Raw genomic sequence first — 21,305 nt, 5'->3', positions numbered from 1 at the left:
TAAAGCAGCTTTCAAACACGTGTAAGGAACTAAAGGCCGAGGATTCCTTTGTGTGTCGATGCAGAACTTTAAAGACTTGATGACGAACTTGCACCACTCAAGTGGAAAGGACAAAAAATGCATTCAAGAAATGAGCTGACAGATTTACTATAAGGTCTGGTTTTGGAAGCTTGCTAAACTAATTTGTGGGATTAAAGGATTACCTGATTGTTGTTTTCTGCAGTCAACACGCAGGAGTGACAGAGACATTCTGACCTGTTGCCCATTCTGAGCACACAATGCCAGAATTGAAATATTGAATTAGTGCATTCTGCGTTAATTGACAATAATCTCCCTCCAGCATATCACAGGGATCCATAGAATCTCACAGCACAGACGGAGGCCATTCGGCCCGTCCTGCCTGTGCCGGCTCTTTGAACAAGCTCCCCAATTAGTCCCACTCCCCCCTGCTCTTTCCCCAGAGCCCTGTGAATATTCCCTTCAAGTATTTATCCAAATCCCTTTTGAAAGTTACTATTGAATCTGCTTCCACCGCCCTTTCAGGCAGCGCGTTCCAGATCACAACAACTCGCTGCGTGAAGATGTTTCCTCATCTCGCCTCTGGTACTTTTACCAATCACCTTCACTCTGTGTCCTCTGGTTACCGACCCTCCTGCCACTGGAAACAATTTCTCCTTATTTACTCCATCAAAACCCCTCATGATTTTGAACCCCTCGATCAAATCTCCCCTTAACCTTCTCTGCTCCAAGGAGAACAACCCCAGTCTTCTCCAGTCCCTCATCCCTGGAATCATTCTTGTAAATCTCCTCTACACAGGGGTTGTTTTATTTAATAAATTGTTATTTACAACAATATAAAAGTTCTCAGAAATGATTTTGAACACCTCTATCAAATCTCCTCTTAACCTTCTCTGCTCTAAGGAGAACAATCCCATAACTGAAGTCCCTCATCCCTGGTACCATTCTAGTGAATCTCCTCTCCACCCTCTCCAATGCCTTGACATCCCTCCTAAAGTGCGGTGCCCAGAACTGGCCGCAATACTCCAGCTGGGGCCTAACCACTGTTTTTAAAGGTTTAGTATAACTTCCTTGCCTCTGTACTCTATTCCTCTATTAATAAAGCCAAGGATCCCGTGTGCTTTTTAACAGCCTTCTCAACTTGTCCTGCCCCCGTCAAAGATTTGTGTACACACTCCCCCAGGTCTCTCTGTTCCTTTAAAATTGTGCCCTTTAGTTTTTATTGCCTCTCCTCATTCTTCCTACTACAATGAATCACTTCACACTTCACTGTGTTAAATTTCACCTGTCGTGTGTTTGCCCATTTCACCAGTCTGTCTGTGTCCTCCTGAAGTCTGTTACTATCCACCTCACTGTTCACTACATTTCCGAGTTTTGTGTCTTCTGCAAACTTTGAAATTATGCTCTGTATAACCAATCCAGGTCATTAATATATTTGTTTTTCTCAACAGGAACCGCGGCACCTTCAGTATTTCGCTGATGTGAATGAAAGTAACATTTACACAGTAACCAGCAGAAAGATGTACAACGCACCAACAGACTTCGGGTTCTGTATAAAGGTAGACGTGTGTGTTACAGACTGCAACCACCGGGTGGCAGCATTTGCTGCAAATATTTTATTTTGAGTTTCAGGAAATCGGTGAACTTTGACTCTTTCTGGGCTATTCTGCGTCTGAAAAGTGCCTGTGATAAATTCCTGATATCCCGTCCAGTCCAGCATCACATCTTCCATAAATCAAAACTTCCTTTAGCGCAGGCTTAATGGATTGAACCATCCTGGTCAGCACCAGTGTGCCCAGTGTGTTCCAGTGCACCCCAGTGGCCCCAGTGTGTTCCAGTGCACCCCAGTGTTTCCCAGTGTGTTCCAGTGCACCCCAGTGTGACTCAGTGTGTTCCAGTGCACCCCAGTGTTTCCCAGTGTGCCCCAGTGCGCCTCAGGCCTCGACTCCATGTAAGACGTTTAAATTCACCCGGTCCTTTAACCCGTCCACCAGTTTGCAAAGTTCAGACCCGTGGAACAGACAACACAAAATACTTGGGGACAAAATTGGGTTGCTTTGCGTCTCCTGTTAGCACCCTAAGAGTTGATAACGGGGCTCAAAGCAACTAGCGCCCAGGCGCGGCACCACTAATGCCTCCCGCGAAATTCAGCAGGAGGTTAGCGACGGCGCTAACCGCTAGCGCCCTGCGGTGCTGCGCCTCTGGCGATGACGTCATCACTGTGCGCAGCGCCCCGCCCGCGCCCCGGCTGCAAACTTTGGTCGTGCCCCCTGACGTACCACTGGACGCTTTCTTCGACAGGGACAGGGGGGCGTACGTGTGGCCGGGGCGGCGATATTTAAAGGGTGGTGCCGGGCTCTTTCCCTGGCACCCCGATCCCCGGTGGTCCAGCAGGGCCCCGGTGAGCGCTGGGCTAGGCCCCTCCCCTTTAATCAGGGGCGGGAGGCCTGTAGTACCGCGGCACTATGCCAACGCACGTGGCGCTGTTGCATGTAGCGCCATGATATTGAGCTGGAGCGCCCCAAGAGGGAGGGGGAGCGCTTCCAGTAGCACCCCACCTCCTCCTTGGGGCGCTACCACTCAATTTCGGGCGTGAGGATGCTAACTTTTTCAGGGCACTAATAGTAGCGCCCCGGTGAGGTTAGCGCCCCAAAAGGGGCGCAACCCAATTTTCCCCCCAAGGATTCAGGAATAACTTTTACTTAAAAATCAACAAGAGGTTACGAGCAATTTCGCTCACATATATTTGTTCATTCGCCTATTACAGGTAAGCCTGCACGATTCTTCTGATTTACTTTAAGCTCAAGCGATTATAAGTAAATCACATTCGTGCTAACACCCATGAGCGGTCGGTTCGGCGGTGACTAGTTCCTCCGTAACTGGCAACAGACCAAGTTGCCCGACTACAGCCCCGAGTGTCTCTTAGCAGCACCTTTGATTCCCCGAAACTTGGAAACCCACCCACGGCAATCATGTCCCAAACTGTGGTCAGTTTCTCTCTTATCGGCGGTTGGTCATCAGGCCTCAAGGCCGGTTACATTCCGCAGTCTGAAGATGTTCCTGTTTTTGCAGTGATTCCACAGTTCAATAGCCTGTTCCTACAGAACTCTCAAGCTCTGTTCACTTATGTGTTGAAGGACAGTCGGCAGCCTTCACAGCTTTAACCGTAGCACCTTATTTTTGCAAAAGTTCTCTGAGCAACCGGTCTCTTGGCCTCGCGAAGCATGCTGGTACATAAAATGTGTTCAACTTTAAGGTTGGTCAAGTTACAGCAAAATGATGTATTCTTACAGTGTGACTGCCTCCCCCGTTACAGAATCTCAATCCCGAGCTGAACATTTCTACCCCGGGTCTGACCCAGATGCACTGATGTTAATCCAGCTCCCTCACACTGTCACTCAGTAACCCCTCTCCCCCAGCGCCCTGTGTCACTGACTGTATCTCTACTGATGTTAATCCAACTCCCTCACACTGTCACTCAGCAACCACTCTCCCCCAGCGCCCTGTGTTACTGACTGTATCTCTACTGATGTTAATCCAGCTCCCTCACACTGTCACTCAGTAACCCCTCTCCCCCAGCGCCCTGTGTTACTGACTTTATCTCTACTGATGTTAATCCAGCTCCCACACACTGTCACTCAGTAACCCCTCTCCCCCCAGCGCCCCGTGTCACTGACTGCACCTCTACTGATGTTAATCCAGCTCCCTCACACTGTCACTCAGTAACCCCTCTCCCCCAGCGTCCTGTGTTACTGACTGTATCTCTACTGATGTTAATCCAGCTCCCTCACACTGTCACTCAGTAACCCCTCTCCCCCCAGCGCCCTGTGTTACTGACTGTATCTCCACTGATGTTAATTCAGCTCCCTCACACTGTCACTCAGTAACCCCTCTCCCCCAGCACCCTGTGTTACTGACTGTATCTCTACTGATGTTAATCCAGCTCCCTCACACTTTCACTCAGTAACCCCTCTCCCCCAGCACCCTGTGTTACTGACTGTATCTCTACTGATGTTAATCCACCTCCCTCACACTGTCACTCAGTAACTCTCTCCCCCAGCGCCCTGTGTTACTGACTGTATCTCTACTGATGTTAATCCAGCTCCCTCACACTGTCACTCAGTAACCCCTCTCCCCCAGCGCCCTGTGTTACTGACTGTATCTCTACTGATGTTAATCCAACTCCCTCACGCTGTCACTCAGTAACCCCTCTCCCCCAGTGCCCTGTGTTACTGACTTTATCTCTACTGATGTTAATCCAGCTCCCTCACACTGTCACTCAGTAACCCCTCTTCCCCCAGTGCCCTGTGTCTGTTTTTGACGATGTTTTTCCCTGTTCACAGTTTTATAGGATGAGCAATAGTCGGAAGGATCTGGGCCTGCTTTTCTCGGAGGACGAGCAGAGCCGGACCTGCTGGATGACAGCGTTTCGCCTGTTCAAGGTAAATCTGATTGATGGCAATGGATTAACATGTTAGTGATGAAGCCTGGGGTGTGGGCGGGTGGGCATAGGTCCAGGTCAGTGTGCAACGGGGATTGGTGGTCTCGGGGTTGGGGGTGGGCTGGGAGCGTGGGTGGGGTCAGGTCTTGGAAGTTCTCGGTTCTCGGTGGGGTCTTGGGTCTCTGGGGGTCTCGGTGCGTCTCGGGTCTCGGGGGTCTCAAGTCTCGGGGGGGTCTCGGGGGTCTCAAGTCTCGGGGGGGTCTTGGGGTGTCTTGGGTCTCGGGGGTCTTGAGTCTCGGGGGGGTCTCGGGTCTCGGGGGGGGGTCTCTGGGGGTCTTGGGGTGCCTCGGGTCTCGGGGGTTCTTGGGTCTTGGCTGACCCGAAATCCATTGAAGCCTTTCAAGTTTTAAAGGGAGGAATTTCCTGGGAACTCTTCGGCACGACCCTTGACACGAGGGCTGGGATTCCAGATCTGGCTGTGATCGCCCCCGCCCTCCGAACCGGAATTGAAAGCTCCAGTCTGAACTGGGCCTAATCCCAAGGGAAACAGGTTCTGACCCATATTCCAGACCAGCCCCCTCCCCTCAGGTGAAAATCAGGATTCCACACTCACTAAATCCAGGAATTCTGGGGCCCTGATCTGGACTTGGAAAAATACTTGAAGGGGGAGAAATTGTAGGGCTGTGGGGAAAGAGCTGGGGGGAGTGGGATTAATTGGAGAGCTCGTTCAAAGAGCCGGCACTGGCACGATGGGCCGAATGGCCTCCTTCTGTGCTGTAAGATTCTATGATCTCTCCACGTGCCTCGACTTCCTAGTATTCTCTGCTGGTATTTTCTCTGGTTATTTTCTGCTGGTATCCTCTGCAGTTTAATCCCTGCTGGTATTCTCTGCTGATATTCTTTTCTAGTATTCCCTGCTGTTTCTCCCTGCTGGTATTCTCTGCTGGTATTCTTTGCTGGTATTCTCTGCTGGTATTCTTTGCTGTTATCCCTGCTGGTATTCTCTGCTGGTGTTCTCTGCTAGTATTCTCTGCTGTTTATCCCTGCTGGTATTTTCTGCTGTATTCTCTGCTGGTATTCTCTGCTGTTTATCCCTGCTGGTATTCTCTGCTGGTATTCTCTGCTGTATTCTCTGCTGTTATCCCTGCTGGTATTCTCTGCTTTTTATCCCTGCTGGTATTCTCTGCTGGTTATCCCTGCTGGATACATATTGGAGCATTCGCGATGCTGAGGACGTCGTGGATAGCACGTTTAATGAGTTGGTCACACCACAGGTAAAGGCTGCACAGGCAGGAAGGGAATGGGTGATCGCCAGGCAGAGTAGTAGGCATAGGCAGGTAGTGCAGGGGTCTCCTGTGGCCATCGCCCTCTCAACCAGATATACTGCTTTGGATATTGTTGAGGGAGATGGCTTATTGGGGGAAGACAGCAGCAGCCAACTTCCTGGCACCGTGGGTGGTTCTGCTGCACAGGACGGGAGGAAAAAGAGTGGGAGAGCTATAGTAATAGAGGATTCTATTGTAAGGGGAATAGATAGGCGTTTCTGTGGCCGCAAACAAGACTCCAGGATGGTATGTTGCCTCTCTGGTGCAAGGGTCAAGGATGTCATGGAGCGGTTGCAGGGCATTCCGGAGGGGGAGGGTGAACAGCCAGTTGTCGTGGTGCATATAGGTATGAACGATATAGGTAAAAACCGGGATGAGGTCCTAAAAGCTGAATATAGGGAGTTAGGAGGTAAATTAAAAAATAGGACCTCAAAGGTAGTAATCTCAGGATTGCTACCAGTGCCACGTGCTAGTCAGAGTAGAAATAAAAGGATATTTCAGATGAATACGTGGCTAGAGGAATGGTACAAGGGGGAGGGATTCAAATTCCTGGGACATTGGAACCGGTTCTGGGGGAGGTGGGACCAGTACAAACTGAACGGTTTGCACCTGGGCAGGACCGGGACCGATGTCCATGGGGGAGTGTTTGCTAGTGCTGTGGGGGAGGGTTCAAACTAAAATGACAGGGGGTTGGGAACCTGTGCAGGGAGACAGAGGAAAGGGAAACAAGGATAGAAGCAAAAGACAGGGAGGAAAAAAGCAAAAGTGGCAGTCAGAGAAATCAAGGGTTTAAATCAAACATGGCCACAGTAAATAATAATTCTAAAAGGGAAAGATTCAGTATCGCCCCGTTTGCGGCGCCATTATCGGCCGTGCGCAAAGTTTAGCGCCTGGCGCTAATTATCGCCTCCGACGGCAAACTTGGCTTTTATCACCCCTGGAGGTGATTGGAGCGCTAAATCAGGCGCTACACACCTGTCTTAAGGCGCAAAGGCCGAGCAGCGAGGAGCTACCTCAGAGCGCTGGCGAAGCAAGGAAGGGCAAATCAAAATAAACCTGCAAAGTGCTGCTCAGTACTCAAAACTCCTTCACACAGCGTTGAATCTCTCCAGAAGTCTCTCTCTCTCTCTCTCAGAATGCGTGGTGCGAAAATGTCACCAATCAAAAAAGGCAGGAAGCGGTCGCCTTTAAATAGCGCTCCCCCAGTCCCTTTATGACAGCAAAACGCTCCCCTCAACCTGCCGTTGCTAGCGGCAGGTGGTAAGGCGGGGGCGCCACTCAATATCCAGTCCCGGGCGCTACCAGGGCGTTGCGCACTCGACTGACGTCATGACCTGCCGGCGCAGGAGATTGTGGCGGTAATGTTTAGTGCCGCCGCAAAATGTCTAGTTAATTTCACGAGCAGCGCAAATATCGCCGCGCCCGGGCGCTAGTTGCTTTGCGCCCCATTAGCGCCCTCTTAAGGCGCAAACAACTGAATTTTTCCCCCCAAAGAGTGTTAAAAAAACAAGCCTGAAGGCTTTGTGTCTTAATGCAAGGAGCATTCGTAATAAGGTGGAACAATTAGCTGCGCAAATAGATGTAAACGAATATGATATGATTGGGATTACGGAAACATGGCTCCAGGGTGACCAAGGCTGGGAACTCAACATCCAGGGGTATTCAATATTCAGGAAAGACACGCAAAAAGGAAAAGGAGGTGGGGTAACATTGCTGGTTAAAGAGGAGATTAACACAACAGTAAGGAAGGATGTTAGCTCTGATGATGTGGAATCTGTATGGGTAGAGCTGAGAAATACCAAGGGGCAGAAAACGTTAGTGGGAGTTGTATACAGACCTCCAAACAGTAATGCTGAGGTTGGGGATGGCATTAAACGGGAAATTAGAGACGCGTGCAATAAGGGCACAGCAGTTATCATGGGTGACTTTAATCTACATATAGATTAGGCTAACCAAATTAGTAACAATACTGTGGAGGAGGAATTCCTGGAGTGTATACGGGATGGTTTCCTGGACCAATATGTCGAGGAACCAACTAGAGATCAGGCCATCTTAGACTGGGTATTATGTAATGAGAAAGGAATAATTAGCAATCTTGTTCTGCGAGGCCCCTTGGGGCGGAGCGATCATAATATGATAGAATTCTTCATTAAGATGGAGAGTGAAGTAGTCGACTCAGAGACTAGGGTCCTGAATTTAAATAAAGGAAACTATGATGGTATGAGGCGCGAGTTGGGTAGGATTGATTGGGGAATGTTACTCAAAGGGTTGATGGTGGATAGGCAATGGCAAACATTTAAAGATCGCATGGGTGAACTACAGAACTTGTTCATCCCTGTTTGGCATAAAAATAAAAAAGGTGACTCAACCGTGGCTAACAAGGGAAATTAGGGTTAGCATAAGATCCAAGGAGAGGACATATAAATTGGCCAGAAAAAGCAGTAAACCTGAGGATTGGGAGCAGTTTAGGATTCAGCAAAGGAGGACAAAGGGATTAATTAAGAGGGGGAAAATAGAGTATGAGAGTAAGCTTGAAGGGAACATAAAAACTGACTGTAAAAGCTTCTATAGATATGTGAAGAGAACAAGATTGGTGAAGTCAAGCGTAGGTCCCTTGCAGTCAGAATCAGGGGAATTTATAATGGGGAACAAAGAAATGGCAGACAAATTAAATACATACTTTGGTTCTGTCTTCACAAAGGAGGACACAAATAACCTCCCAGAGATGTCGGAATGAGAGGGAGGAACTGAATGAAATCAGTATTTGTAGGGAAATGGTGTTAGGGAAATTGACGGGATTGAAGGCCGATAAATCCCCAGGGCCTGATAATCTACATCCTAGGGTACTTAAGGAAGTGGCCCTAGAAATAGTAGATGCATTGCTGGTCATCTTCCAAAATTCTGTAGACTCTGGAACAGTTCCCATGGATTGAAGGATAGCTAATGTTACCCCACTATTCAAAAACGGTGGTAGAGAGAAAACGGGGAATTATAGACCGGTAAGCCTGACACCGGTAGTGGGGAAAATGCTAGAGTCCATTATAAAAGATGTAATAACAGAGCACTTGGAAAACAGTGAAAGGATCGGACAAAGTCAACATGGATTTACAAAAGGTAAATCGTGCTTGACTAATCTACTGGAATTTTTTGAGGATGTAACTGGTAGAATAGATAAGGGAGAACCAGTGGATGTGGTGTATTTGGACTTTCAGAAGGCTTTCGATAAGGTCCCGCATAAGGGATTAGCGTGTAAAGTTAAGGCACATAGGATTGGGGGCAAGGTACTGACTTGGATAGAGAACTGGTTGGCAGACAGGAAGCAAAGAGTTGGAATAAACGGGTCTTTTTCCGAGTGGCAGGCAGTGACTAATGGGGTACCGCAGGGATCGGTCCTAGGACCCCAGCTATTCACAATATATATTAATGATCTAGACGAGGGAACTAGATGTAATATCTCCAAGTTTGCAGACGACTCAAAGCTGGGTGGGCGTGTGTGCTGTGAGGAAATGTCGAGAAACTCCAGTATGATTTGGACAGGTTGGGTGATTGGGCAGATGCATGGCAGATGCAGTATAATGTGGATAAATGTGAGGTTATCCACTTTGGTGGCAAAAACAGGAAGACAGATTATTATCTGAACGGCAATAGATTGGGAGAAGGGGAAGTGCAACAAGACCTGGGTGTCCTTGTGCACCAGTCGCTGAAGGTAAGCATGCAGGTGCAGCAGGCGGTTAAGAAGGCAAATGGTATGTTGGCCTTCGTAGCGAGAGGGTTTGAGTACAGGAACAAGGATGTCTTGCTGCAGTTGTACAGGGCCTTGGTGAGACCACACCTTGAGCATTGTTTGCAGTTTTGGTCGCCTTATCTGAGGAAGGATGTTCTTGCCATGGAGGGAGTGCAGCGAAGATTCACCAGACTGATACCTGGGATGGCAGGAATGACATATGAGGAGACATTGGGTCCATTGGGCTTATTCTCGCTGGAGTTTAGAAGAATGAGAGGGCATTTCATGAAACTTATAAAATTCTAACAGGACTAGACAGACTGGATGCTGGAAGGATGTTCCCGATGGCCGGGGGAGTCCAGAACCAGGGGTCACAGTCTAAGGATAAGGGGTAAGCCATTTAGGACAGAGATGAGGAGGAATTTCTTCACCCAGAGAGTGGTGAACCTGTGGAATTCTCTACCACAGAAAGCAGTAGAGGCCAATTCATTAAATATATTCAACAAGGAGTTGGATATATTTCTTAAGGCTAAAGGGATATGGGGAGAAAGCAGGGACAGGGTACTGAATTTGGATGATCAGCCATGATCTCATTAAATGGCGGAGCAGAATCGAGGGGCCGAATGGCCTACTCCTGCTCCTATCTTCTATGTTTCTATGTTTATTCTCTGCTGATATTCTCCGCTTTTTATCCCTATTGTATTCCCTGCTGGTTATCCATGCTGGTATTCTCTGCTTTTTATCCCTGCTGGTATTGTCTGCTGGTAACTATGTCTCTTTGTTCCATAGCTGGGCGCGCAGCTCTGCCTGAACTACCAGATAACACAACACAACAAGAAACAGCAATCCTGGATCCAGCAGTCCCCCGTGGTGAGTCTGTCCCCCTCCCGCGTCCCCCCAGGAGAAATCAGAGATTCCCCCCAACCCCTCGACCACAGACGCTGCCCCTCGACCACAAACACTGCCCCTAGACCCCAGACACTGCCCCTAAACCCCAGACACTGCCCCTAAACTCCAGACACTGCCCCTAAACCCCAGACACTGCCCCTAAACCCCAGACACTGCCCCTAAACTCCAGACACTGCCCCTAAACTCCAGACACTGCCCCTAAACCCCAGACACTGCCCCTAAACCCCAGACACTGCCCCTAAACCCCAGACACTGCCCCTAAACTCCAGACACTGCCCCTAAACTCCAGACACTGCCCCTAAACTCCAGACACTGCCCCTAGACCCCAGACACTGCCCCTAAACCCCAGACACTGCCCCTAAACCCCAGACACTGCCCCTAAACCCCAGACACTGCCCCTAAACTCCAGACACTGCCCCTAAACTCCAGACACTGCCCCTAAACCCCAGACACTGCCCCTAAACCCCAGACACTGCCCCTAAACCCCAGACACTGCCCCTAAACTCCAGACACTGCCCCTAAACTCCAGACACTGCCCCTAGACCCCAGACACTGCCCCTAAACCCCAGACACTGCCCCTAAACCCCAGACACTGTCCCTAAACTCCAGACACTGCCCCTAAACCCCAGACACTGCCCCTAAATCCCAAACACTGCCCCTGAACTCCAGACACTGCCCCTAAACCCCAGACACTGCCCCTAAACCCCAGACACTGCCCCTAAATCCCAGACACTGCCCCTGAACTCCAGACACTGCCCCTAAACCCCAGACACTGCCCCTAAACCACCAACACTGCCCCTAAACCCCAGACACTGCCCCTAAACCACCAACACTGCCCCTAAACCCCAGACACTGCCCCTAAACTCCAGACACTGCCCCTAAACCCCAAACACTGCCCCTAAACTCCAGACACTGCCCCTAAACCCCAAACACTGCCCCTAAACTCCAGACACTGCCCCTAAACCCCAAACACTGCCCCTAAACTCCAGACACTGCCCCTAAACCCCAAACACTGCCCCTAAACTCCAGACACTGCCCCTAAACCCCAAACACTGCCCCTAAATTCCAGACACTGCCCCTAAACCCCAAACACTGCCCCTAAACTCCAGACACTGTCCCTAAACTCCAGACACTGCCCCTAAACCCCAAACACTGCCCCTAAACTCCAGACACTGCCCCTAAACTCCAAACACTGCCCCTAAATTCCAGACTCTGCCCCTAAACCCCAAACACTGCCCCTAAACCCCAGACACTGCCTCTAAATTTCAGACACTGCCCCTAAACCCCAGACACTGCCCCTAAACCCCAGACACTGCCCCTGAACTCCAGACACTGCCCCTAAACCCCAGACACTGCCCCTAATCCCCAGACACTGCCCCAAACACCAGACACTGCCCCTAGACCCCAGACACTGCCCCTAAACCCCAGACACTGCCCCTAAACCCCAGACACTGTCCCTAAACTCCAGACACTGCCCCTAAACCCCAGACACTGCCCCTAAACCCCAGACACTGCCCCTAAACCCCAAACACTGCCCCTGAACTCCAGACACTGCCCCTAAACCCCAGACACTGCCCCTAAACCCCAGACACTGCCCCTAAATCCCAGACACTGCCCCTGAACTCCAGACACTGCCCCTAAACCCCAGACAATTTACAATTTTACAATTTAAATCGCTTTATTGGCATGATAAGTTACATCTTATGTTGCCAAAGCATCAAAATACATTTATGGTTCAGCACATAAACGCAGTTCTATTCATACAGTGCATAAACAGGTATATCCCTGAGTGTACAAATATACATTCGCACCGTTTATATATATTCCTTTCTTAGCTTACTGGTTGTCCCTCTGTTCATGGCAAGCTGTAACATAGTGCGCCGCCAGTGTTATACAGCTTCTCTCCTCTCCCAGTAGGAATGGGAGTTTTTGGTTGTCATTCAGATTTCTGAAATCAGGGCATATTTGTGAGAATTTTTGGTAGAAATTCTCCCTGATGCCCTGATATTTTCCACAAGCTGTGAGGAAGTGCATCTCTGTCTCCACCACTCCCTGACTGCAGTGAGAGCATATCCTGTCCTCTCTTGGCAGCCTGGTCTGCCTGTGTCTGCCTTTTTCGATCGCTAGGCTATGTTCGCTAAGTCTGTACCTTGTCAAGGTTCTTCTCAGTTTGTTATCCTTTACCATGGTCAGGTAATCAGCTATGTTGTATTGTCTGTTTAGGGCCAAGTAGCAATTGAGTTTGCTTTGGGTTTTTGTTGTTTCTGCCCAATATGTCAGATATTTTTCCTTTTGCTTAGCGACGATTGTGTTGGGTCGAATTCTTTGTGTTACCCTGTCACTGTCCTGGGGCTGGTTATTGTTAGTATTGTTAGTAGTTACTTCACTGAGTCCCAGGACTAATTGACACTGCCCCTAAACCACCAACACTGCCCCTAAACCCCAGACACTGCCCCTAAACTCCAGACACTGCCCCTAAACCCCAAACACTGCCCCTAAACTCCAGACACTGCCCCTAAACCCCAAACACTGCCCCTAAACCCCAGACACTGCCCCTAAACTCCAGACACTGCCCCTAAACCCCAAACACTGCCCCTAAACTCCAGACACTGCCCCTAAACCCCAAACACTGCCCCTAAACTCCAGACACTGCCCCTAAACCCCAAACACTGCCCCTAAATTCCAGACACTGCCCCTAAACCCCAAACACTGCCCCTAAACTCCAGACACTGCCCCTAAACTCCAGACACTGCCCCTAAACCCCAAACACTGCCCCTAAACTCCAGACACTGCCCCTAAACTCCAAACACTGCCCCTAAATTCCAGACTCTGCCCCTAAACCCCAAACACTGCCCCTAAACCCCAGACACTGCCTCTAAATTTCAGACACTGCCCCTAAACCCCAGACACTGCCCCTAAACCCCAGACACTGCCCCTGAACTCCAGACACTGCCCCTAAACCCCAGACACTGCCCCTAATCCCCAGACACTGCCCCTAAACCCCAGACACTGCCCCAAACACCAGACACTGCCCCTAAACTCCAGACACTGCCCCTAAACACCAGACACTGCCCCTAAACCCCAGACACTGCCCCTAAACCCCAGACACTGCCCCTAAACCCCAAACACTGCCCCTAAACTCCAGACACTGCCCCTAAACACCAGACACACAAATCTGAACCTGATTATTTAATTATTTCCAGAATCATTCGATTATTGAGAAACCATTTTCTGTTTTTGTGATTTTCAGTTTCACTTCTGACATTGGTGTGAAATTAATGGAACCTCATGTTATTACATTTCAGAAATGAAGGGTGTTTTGAAACCTGAAATCTCTCTAACCTCAGCGACATAAATCCTTCATATCGCTACGATAACCAAACTCCCAGAGTGGCTCAGGGAGTGAAGCCATCGCCCGGAGTGGGCCTGACCACGCTGAGCGGCTTCAATCTCTCAGCTGTGCTCAGGTCGCCGGGCTGTGGTGGGATTAGTCTGTGGGGGTGGGCTACACCGTAACTCAGTGCACTGGGGTAGGGAGGGGCAACTCGCCACTGTCTCAACTCCCCATCACTGCCAGTCAGTCCTGTTAGAGTGAGTGAGTGTGTGTGTGTGGGGGGTGTGTGTGTGTTTGTGGGTGTGTGTTTGTGGGTGTGTGTTTGTGTGTGTGTGTGTTTGTGGGTGGGTGTGTTTGTGGGTGGGTGTGTTTGTGGGTGGGTGTGTTTGTGGGTGTGTGTGTGTTTGTGAGTGTGTGTTTGTGGGTGGGTGTGTTTGTGGGTGTGTGTTTGTGGGTGGGTGTGTTTGTGGGTGTGTGTTTGTGGGTGGGTGTGTTTGTGGGTGTGTGTTTGTGTGTGTGTGTGTGTTTGTGAGTGTGTGTTTGTGGGTGGGTGTGTTTGTGGGTGTGTGTTTGTGAGTGTGTGTTTGTGGGTGGGTGTGTGTGTGTGTGAGTGTGTTTGTGGGTGTGTGTTTGTGTGTGTGTGTGTGTGTGTTTGTGAGTGTGTGTTTGTGGGTGGGTGTGTTTGTGGGTGGGTGTGTTTGTGTGTGGGTGTGTGTGTGTGTGAGTGTGTTTGTGTGTGTGTTTGTGAGTGTGTGTTTGTGGGTGGGTGTGTGTGTGTGTGAGTGTGTTTGTGTGTGGGTGTGTGTGTGTGTGAGTGTGTTTGTGTGTGTGTGTGTATGTGTTTGTGAGTGTGTGTTTGTGGGTGGGTGTGTTTGTGGGTGTGTGTTTGTGTGTGTGTGTGTGTGTGTTTGTGAGTGTGTGTTTGTGGGTGTGTGTGTTTGTGGGTGTGTGTTTGTGTGTGTGTGTGTGTGTGTTTGTGGGTGTGTGTTTGTGTGTGTGTGTGTGTGTGTGTTTGTGAGTGTGTGTTTGTGGGTGGGTGTGTGTGTGTGTGAGTGTGTTTGTGTGTGTGTGTGGGTGTGAGTGTGTTTGTGGGTGTGTGTTTGTGGGTGGGTGTGTGTATGTTTGTGGGTGTCTGGATGTGTGTGTGAGTGTGTTTGTGTGTGTGTGTGGGTGTGAGTTTGCGTGCGAGTGTGAGTGTGTGTGGAGGTGTGTGAGTGTGTGTGTGGGTGGGTGGAGGTGTGGGGGTCAAGTTGTCAGATGAGGATGGGATGGGGCTTGGCGTGATGCCAGTCAAATAGCCTGTGTGAGGGACTGATGGACGCCAGAGCATAGAAAGAGTTGACTTCAATTGAAAGGAAAATTGGGTGTGTGTAAATCGGGCTCTGGTTTGTGCTATTGCCCAGTGCCCACAGGACAGGAGGGGGACATTGGACCCTGGTGGGATTGTGTTAGGTGGTCCGTGTGTTCAGACGGGCTGCAAGTGTCAGTAGGAATGTTTTGGACAGCACTGTGAGTGACAGCTGCCTCTGTACAAGTGACTGACAGCGTTTTCGTCCCTTCACCTCCATCACAGAGAAACATGTCGGACAATTGCCTGGTTCCCATGGATTTTTCAGGATGCACCGGCCGAGTGATTGAGAATCCCAAGGAAGCCTCGTCAGTGGCTGAGGAGGAAGCGCATGCCTGGCGGGTACGGATCCCCGGCTCAGCTGGCAGTTGTTCAGATGTTTGACCGATGTTTCTGTTGGGGAACAAGAGCTACTTGTCTCATAGAACCATAGAATCACACAGCACAGAAGTAGGCCATTCGGTCCATCATGCCTGTGCCAGCTCTTTGTTGTTTGTGTCAGCCGTGGCTCAGTGGGCAGCTCTCTCGCCTCGGAGTCAGAAAGGTCCCACTCCAGAGACTGAGCACAAAAATCCAGGCCGACACTCCCAATGCAGTACTGAGGGAGCGCCGCACTGTCGGAGGGGCAGTACTGAGGGAGCGCCGCGCTGTCAGAGGGGCAGTACTGAGGGAGCGCCGCACTGTCGGAGGAGCAGTACTAAGGGAGCGCCGCACTGTCGGAGGGGCAGTACTGAGTGCGCGCCGCACTGTCAGAGGGGCAGTACTGAGGGAGCGCCGCACTGTCGGAGGGGCAGTACTGAGGGAGCGCCGCACTGTCGGAGGAGCAGTACTAAGGGAGCGCCGCACTGTCGGAGGGGCTGTACTGAGGGAGCGCCGCACTGTCGGAGGGGCAGTACTGAGTGCGCGCCGCACTGTCGGAGGGGCAGTACTGAGGGAGCGCCGCACTGTCGGAGGGGCAGCACTGAGGGAGCGCCGCACTGTCGGAGGGGCAGTACTGAGGGAGCGCTGCACTGTCGGAGGGGCAGTACTGAGGATGCGCCGCACTGTCGGAGGGGCAGTACTGAGGGAGCGCCGCACTGTCGGAGGGGCAGTACTGAGGGAGCGCCGCACTGTCGGAAGGACAGTACTGAGGGAGCGCCGCACTGTCGGAGGGGCAGTACTGAGGGAGCGCTGCACTGTCGGAGGGGCAGTACTGAGGGAGCGCGGCATTGTCGGAGGGGCAGTACTGAGGAAGCGCTGCACTGTCGGAGGGGCAGTACAGAGGGACCGCACTGTCGGAGGGGCAGTACTGAGGGAGCGCCGCAATGTCGGAGGGGCAGTACTGAGGGAGCGCCGCACTGTCAGAGGGGCAGTACTAAGGGAGCGCTGCACTGTCGGAGGGGCAGTACTGAGGGAGCGCCGCAATGTCGGAGGGGCAGTACTGAGGGAGCGCTGCACTTTCAGAGGGGCAGTACTGAAGGAGCGCCGCACTGTCGGAGGGGCAGTACTAAGGGAGCACTGCACGGTTGGAGGGGCAGTACTGAGGGAGCGCCGCACTGTCAGAGGGGCAGTACAGAGGGAGCGCTGCACTGTCAGAGGGGCAGTACTGAGGGAGCGCCGCACTGTCGGAGGGGCAGTACTAAGGGAGCGCTGCACTGTCGGAGGGCCAGTACTGAGGGAGCGCTGCACTGTCGGAGCGGCAGTACTGAGGGAGCGCCACACTGTCGGAGGGGCAGTATGAGGGAGCGCCGCACTGTCGGAGGGGCAGTACTGAGGGAGCGCCGCACTGTCGGAGGGGCATTTCTGAGGGAGCGCTGCACTGTCGGAGGGTCAATACTGAGGGAGCGCTGCATTGTCGGAGGGGCAGTACTGATGGAGCGCTGCACTGTTGGAGGGGCAGTACTGAGGGAGCGCTGCATTGTCGGAGGGGCAATACTGAGGGAGCGCTGCACTGTTGGAGGGGCAGTACTGAGGGAGCGCTGCACTGTCGGAGGGGCAGTACTGAGGGAGCGATACACTGTCGGAGGGGAAGTACTGAGGGAGCGCGGCACTGTCGGAGGGTCTGTACTGAGGGAGCGCGGCACTGTCAGAGGTGCGGGTGCGAGTCAGGACACGGGGCAGCGAGCACAGGGGGTGTTGGGTGAACGGGGCTTGAAGCGAGTCAGGACACGGGGCAGCGAGCACAGGGGGCGATGGGTGAACGGGGCGTGGTGCGAGTCAGGACACGGGGCAGCGAGCACAGGGGGCGATGGGTGAACGGGGCGTGGTGCGAGTCAGGACACGGGGCAGCGAGCACAGGGGGTGTTGGGTGAACGGGGCTTGGTGCCAGTTAGGACACGGGGCAGCCAGCACAGGGGGTGTTGGGTGAACGAGGCTTGGTGCCAGTTAGGACACGGGGCATCAAGCACAGGGGGTGTTGGGTGAACGGGGCTTGGTGCCAGTTAGGACACGGGGCAGCAAGCACAGGGGGCGATGGGTGAACGGGGCTTGGTGCCAGTCAGGACACGGGGCAGCAAGCACAGGGGGTGTTGGGTGAACGGGGCTTGGTGCCAGTTAGGACACGGGGCAGTGAGCACAGGGGGCGATGGGTGAACGGGACTGGGTGTGAGTTAGGACACGGGGCAGTGAGCACAGGGGCCGATGGGTGAACGGGCCTGGGTGTGAGTTAGGACACGGGGCAGTGAGCACAGGGGGTGATGGGTGAACGGGACTGGGTGCGAGTTAGGACACGGGGCAGTGAGCACAGGGGGTGATGGGTGAACGGGACTGGGTGTGAGTTAGGACACGGGGCAGTGAGCACAGGGGGTGATGGGTGAACGGGACTGGGTGTGAGTTAGGACACGGGGCAGTGAGCACAGGGGGTGATGGGTGAACGGGATTGGGTGTGAGTTAGGACACGGGGCAGTGAGCACAGGGGGTGATGGGTGAACGGGACTGGGTGTGAGTTAGGACACGGGGCAGTGAGCACAGGGGGTGATGGGTGAACGGGACCGGGTGCGAGTTAGGACACGGGGCAGTGAGCACAGAGGGTGATGGGTGAACGGGACTGGGTGTGAGTTAGGACACGGGGCAGTGAGCATAGGGGGTGATAGGTGAACGGGAGTGGGTGTGAGTTAGGACACGGGGCAGTGAGCACAGGGAGTGATGGGTGAACGGGACTGGGTGTGAGTTAGGACACGGGGCAGTGAGCACAGGGGGTGATGGGTGAACGGGACTCGGTGTGAGTTAGGACACAGGGCAGTGAGCACAGGGGGTGATGGGTGAACGGGACTGGGTGCGAGTTAGGACACGGGGCAGTGAGCACAGGGGGTGATGGGTGAACGGGACTGGGTGTGAGTTAGGACACGGGGCAGTGAGCACAGGGGGTGTTGGGTGAACGGGACTTGGTGCCAGTCAGGACACGGGGCAGTGAGCACAGGGGGTGATGGGTGAACGGGGCTCGGTGTGAGTTAGGACACGGGGCAGTGAGCACAGGGGGTGATGGGTGAACGGGACTGGGTGTGAGTTAGGACACGGGGCAGTGAGCACAGGGGGTGATGGGTGAACGGGGCTCGGTGTGTGTTAGGACACGGGGCAGTGAGCACAGGGGGTGTTGGGTGAACGGGGCTGGGTGTGAGTTAGGACACGGGGCAGTGAGCACAGAGGGTGATGGGTGAACGGGACTGGGTGTGAGTTAGGACACGGGGCAGTGAGCACAGGGGGTGATGGGTGAACGGGACTGGGTGTGAGTCAGGACACGGGGCAGCCGAGTTTGGATGAGCTGAAGTTTACCGAGGGTGGAAGATGGGAGGTCGGCCCAGAGAGTGTTGGAATAGCCGGGTCTGGAGGTGGCACAGGCATGGAGGAGGGTTTCAGCAACAGATGGGCTGAGGAAAGAGTGGATCCAGTGGAGATCTCAGCTGGACAGCAGAGGAGAGGCGTTGGAGGAGGACGGTGTGGCCAATTGTGTCAATGGCTGCAGACAGATCGAGAAGAATGAGGAGTTGACCAGGGTCACAGAAGATGTCATTTGTGACTTTGATTAGGGCTGTTTCAGTGCTGTGGCAGGGACGGAAACCTGGTTCAAACATGGCGCTACCTCACCAGCATGGACCAGCGATAGTCGCCCCTCGCCCGCCCACTCATCTGATCAGCAAAGGCGGGCAGGGGCCGGGTATGTGTGGGCATCAGATGGGAGCGGGATCGAGCTGACTGTAATGCCCCAAGCTCAGTATCTGGGCTCCCACAGGACGAGTGAATACTCGTGTATACAGATGTGACTATACGCACTAAAGTGTATCTGCCTCATTGGTTGGGGCTTGAACTTGTCCAAGTTAATAGCAAATGCTGCAGATATCAGGCAGGAGCTGAGAGTGAGACTGGCGAGGTTACAGTGCATCGATATAGAGTAATGCTCGCCCCAGCGGGGTCCCAGTCAAGTCTTCATTTCACGCGTCTGCAGCTAAGTGTAATTTTTTACAAAGCACTGACATTGTTTTCTGTTTGTGCAGAGGAAGGGAGTACAGAGACACAGCCTGCCCAGCCCCTGCCAGAGCTCAGTACTCAGCGCAGGTGAGTTATCTCCAGCCATCGGTCACTGGGCAGCTGCCGATGGAAGCATAAAATTACACATAGATATTAATAGATTAAGTGAATGGGCAAAACTGTGGCAAATGGATTTCAATGTAGGCAAATGTGAGGTCATCCACTTTGGGCCTAAAGAGGATAGAGCAGGGGACTTTCTAAATAGTGAAAAGCTAGAAACAGTGGAGGTCCAAAGAGACTAATTGTGTCCTCTGGTTACCAACCCTCCTGCCACTGGAAACAGTTTCTCCTTATTTACTCTATCAAAACCCTTCATAATCTTGAACACCTCTATTAAATCTCCCCTTCTCTGCTCCAAGGAGAACAATCCCAGCTTCTCCAGTCTCTCCACGTAACTGAAGTCCCTCATCCCTGGTACCATTCCAGAAAATCTCCTCTGCACCCTCTCCAGGGGAGTCGTTTTATTTAATAAATTGTTATTTACAACAATATAGAAGTTCTCAGAAATGCAGCTGAGCTTTTCTGATGATTCATGCGAAACTAATCGGCGGCAACAAAACCAGATTTTCACCGGTGTGAAAACTGCAAACAAGCAGTAACCCAGCTTCAGTCGATTCTCCCAGGCTGCAAAAAACACTTGTTCAATTCAAATCAGAAACCGCCCAGAGTCAGAACCATAACTCCCAAAAATAAACCTGTCCATAGGAGCAGGAGGAGGTCATTCAGCCCCTCGAGCCTGTTCCGCCATTCTATCAGATCACGGCTGATCTGTATCTTAACTCCATCTACCCACCTTGGTTCCGTAACCCTTGATACCCTCGCCCAACAAGAATCTGACAAACTCAGTTTTGAAATTTTCAATTGACCCCCAGCCTCGACAGTGTTTATGGGGAGAGCGTTCCTGCTGGAGATAAAATGGTGAATGGACACCAAACACATTGGGAAACATTTCACTCTCCTCTCCTTAACATTAACCCAGAGTTCAGGTCTCCATTGTAATATTGTACGGAGGGAGAGTGTTAAACATTCATCCAATATCATCACCAGTGGGAGCACCTGCCCGTCAGTGACCGGGGTGGGGTCTATTCTGGGTTGATTGTACAGTGTCTGCACGGAGTGGGTTTGATGGGCAGAATGGCCTCTATTGGCCGGTGTGGCCCAGAACCCTCGGGTTATTCCAACCACAGGATTGTGGGAGTTTCTGTTTATTAAGGGCCTTGCTCGCTCTCGCTCTGTGTCTCTCTCTCCCTCGCTCGCTCTCTGTCACTCTCTGTGTGTCTCTCTGTCTCTCTCTCTCTCTGTCTCTCTTGTTCTCTCTCTGTCTCTCTCTCTGTCACTCTCTGTGTGTCTCTCTGTCTCTCTCTCTCTGTCTCTCTTGTTCTCTCTCTCTGTCTCTCTCTCTGTCACTCTCTGTGTGTCTCTCTGTTGTTCTCTCTCTCTCTGTCTCTCTCTCTGTCACTCTCTGTGTGTCTCTCTGTCTCTCTCTCTCTGTCTCTCTTGTTCTCTCTCTCTCTGTCTCTCTCTCTGTCACTCTCTGTGTGTCTCTCTGTCTCTCTCTCTCTGTCTCTCTTGTTCTCTCTCTCTCTGTCTCTCTCTCTGTCACTCTCTGTGTGTCTCTCTGTTGTTCTCTCTCTCTCTGTCTCTCTCTCTGTCACTCTCTGTGTGTCTCTCTGTCTCTCAGTTGTTCTCTCTCTCTCTCTGTC

General features: G+C 52.0%; 1 protein-coding gene across 5 annotated transcripts in view; it reads left to right on the top strand.

Annotated features, from left to right (window-relative positions):
* Positions 1-21,305, top strand: part of LOC147100957 (growth factor receptor-bound protein 7-like) — a 263,485-nt gene that overhangs the window by 202,223 nt on the left and 39,957 nt on the right. For all 5 annotated transcript variants that reach the window (XM_085966067.1, XM_085966069.1, XM_085966065.1 and 2 more), the window contains 5 exons: positions 1,470-1,577; positions 4,362-4,460; positions 10,298-10,378; positions 15,325-15,441; positions 19,569-19,629. In XM_085966067.1, the coding sequence (XP_085822193.1) occupies positions 1,470-1,577; positions 4,362-4,460; positions 10,298-10,378; positions 15,325-15,441; positions 19,569-19,629 (466 nt within the window). The remainder of the gene's footprint in view (positions 1-1,469; positions 1,578-4,361; positions 4,461-10,297; positions 10,379-15,324; positions 15,442-19,568; positions 19,630-21,305) is intronic.

Source organism: Somniosus microcephalus, chromosome 24, assembly GCF_052327205.1.
Source record: "Somniosus microcephalus isolate GS21.2 chromosome 24, FLI_Smic_1.0, whole genome shotgun sequence".
NCBI classification, from domain to species: domain Eukaryota; kingdom Metazoa; phylum Chordata; class Chondrichthyes; order Squaliformes; family Somniosidae; genus Somniosus; species Somniosus microcephalus.
This window is presented reverse-complemented; position numbering and strand designations above follow the sequence as displayed.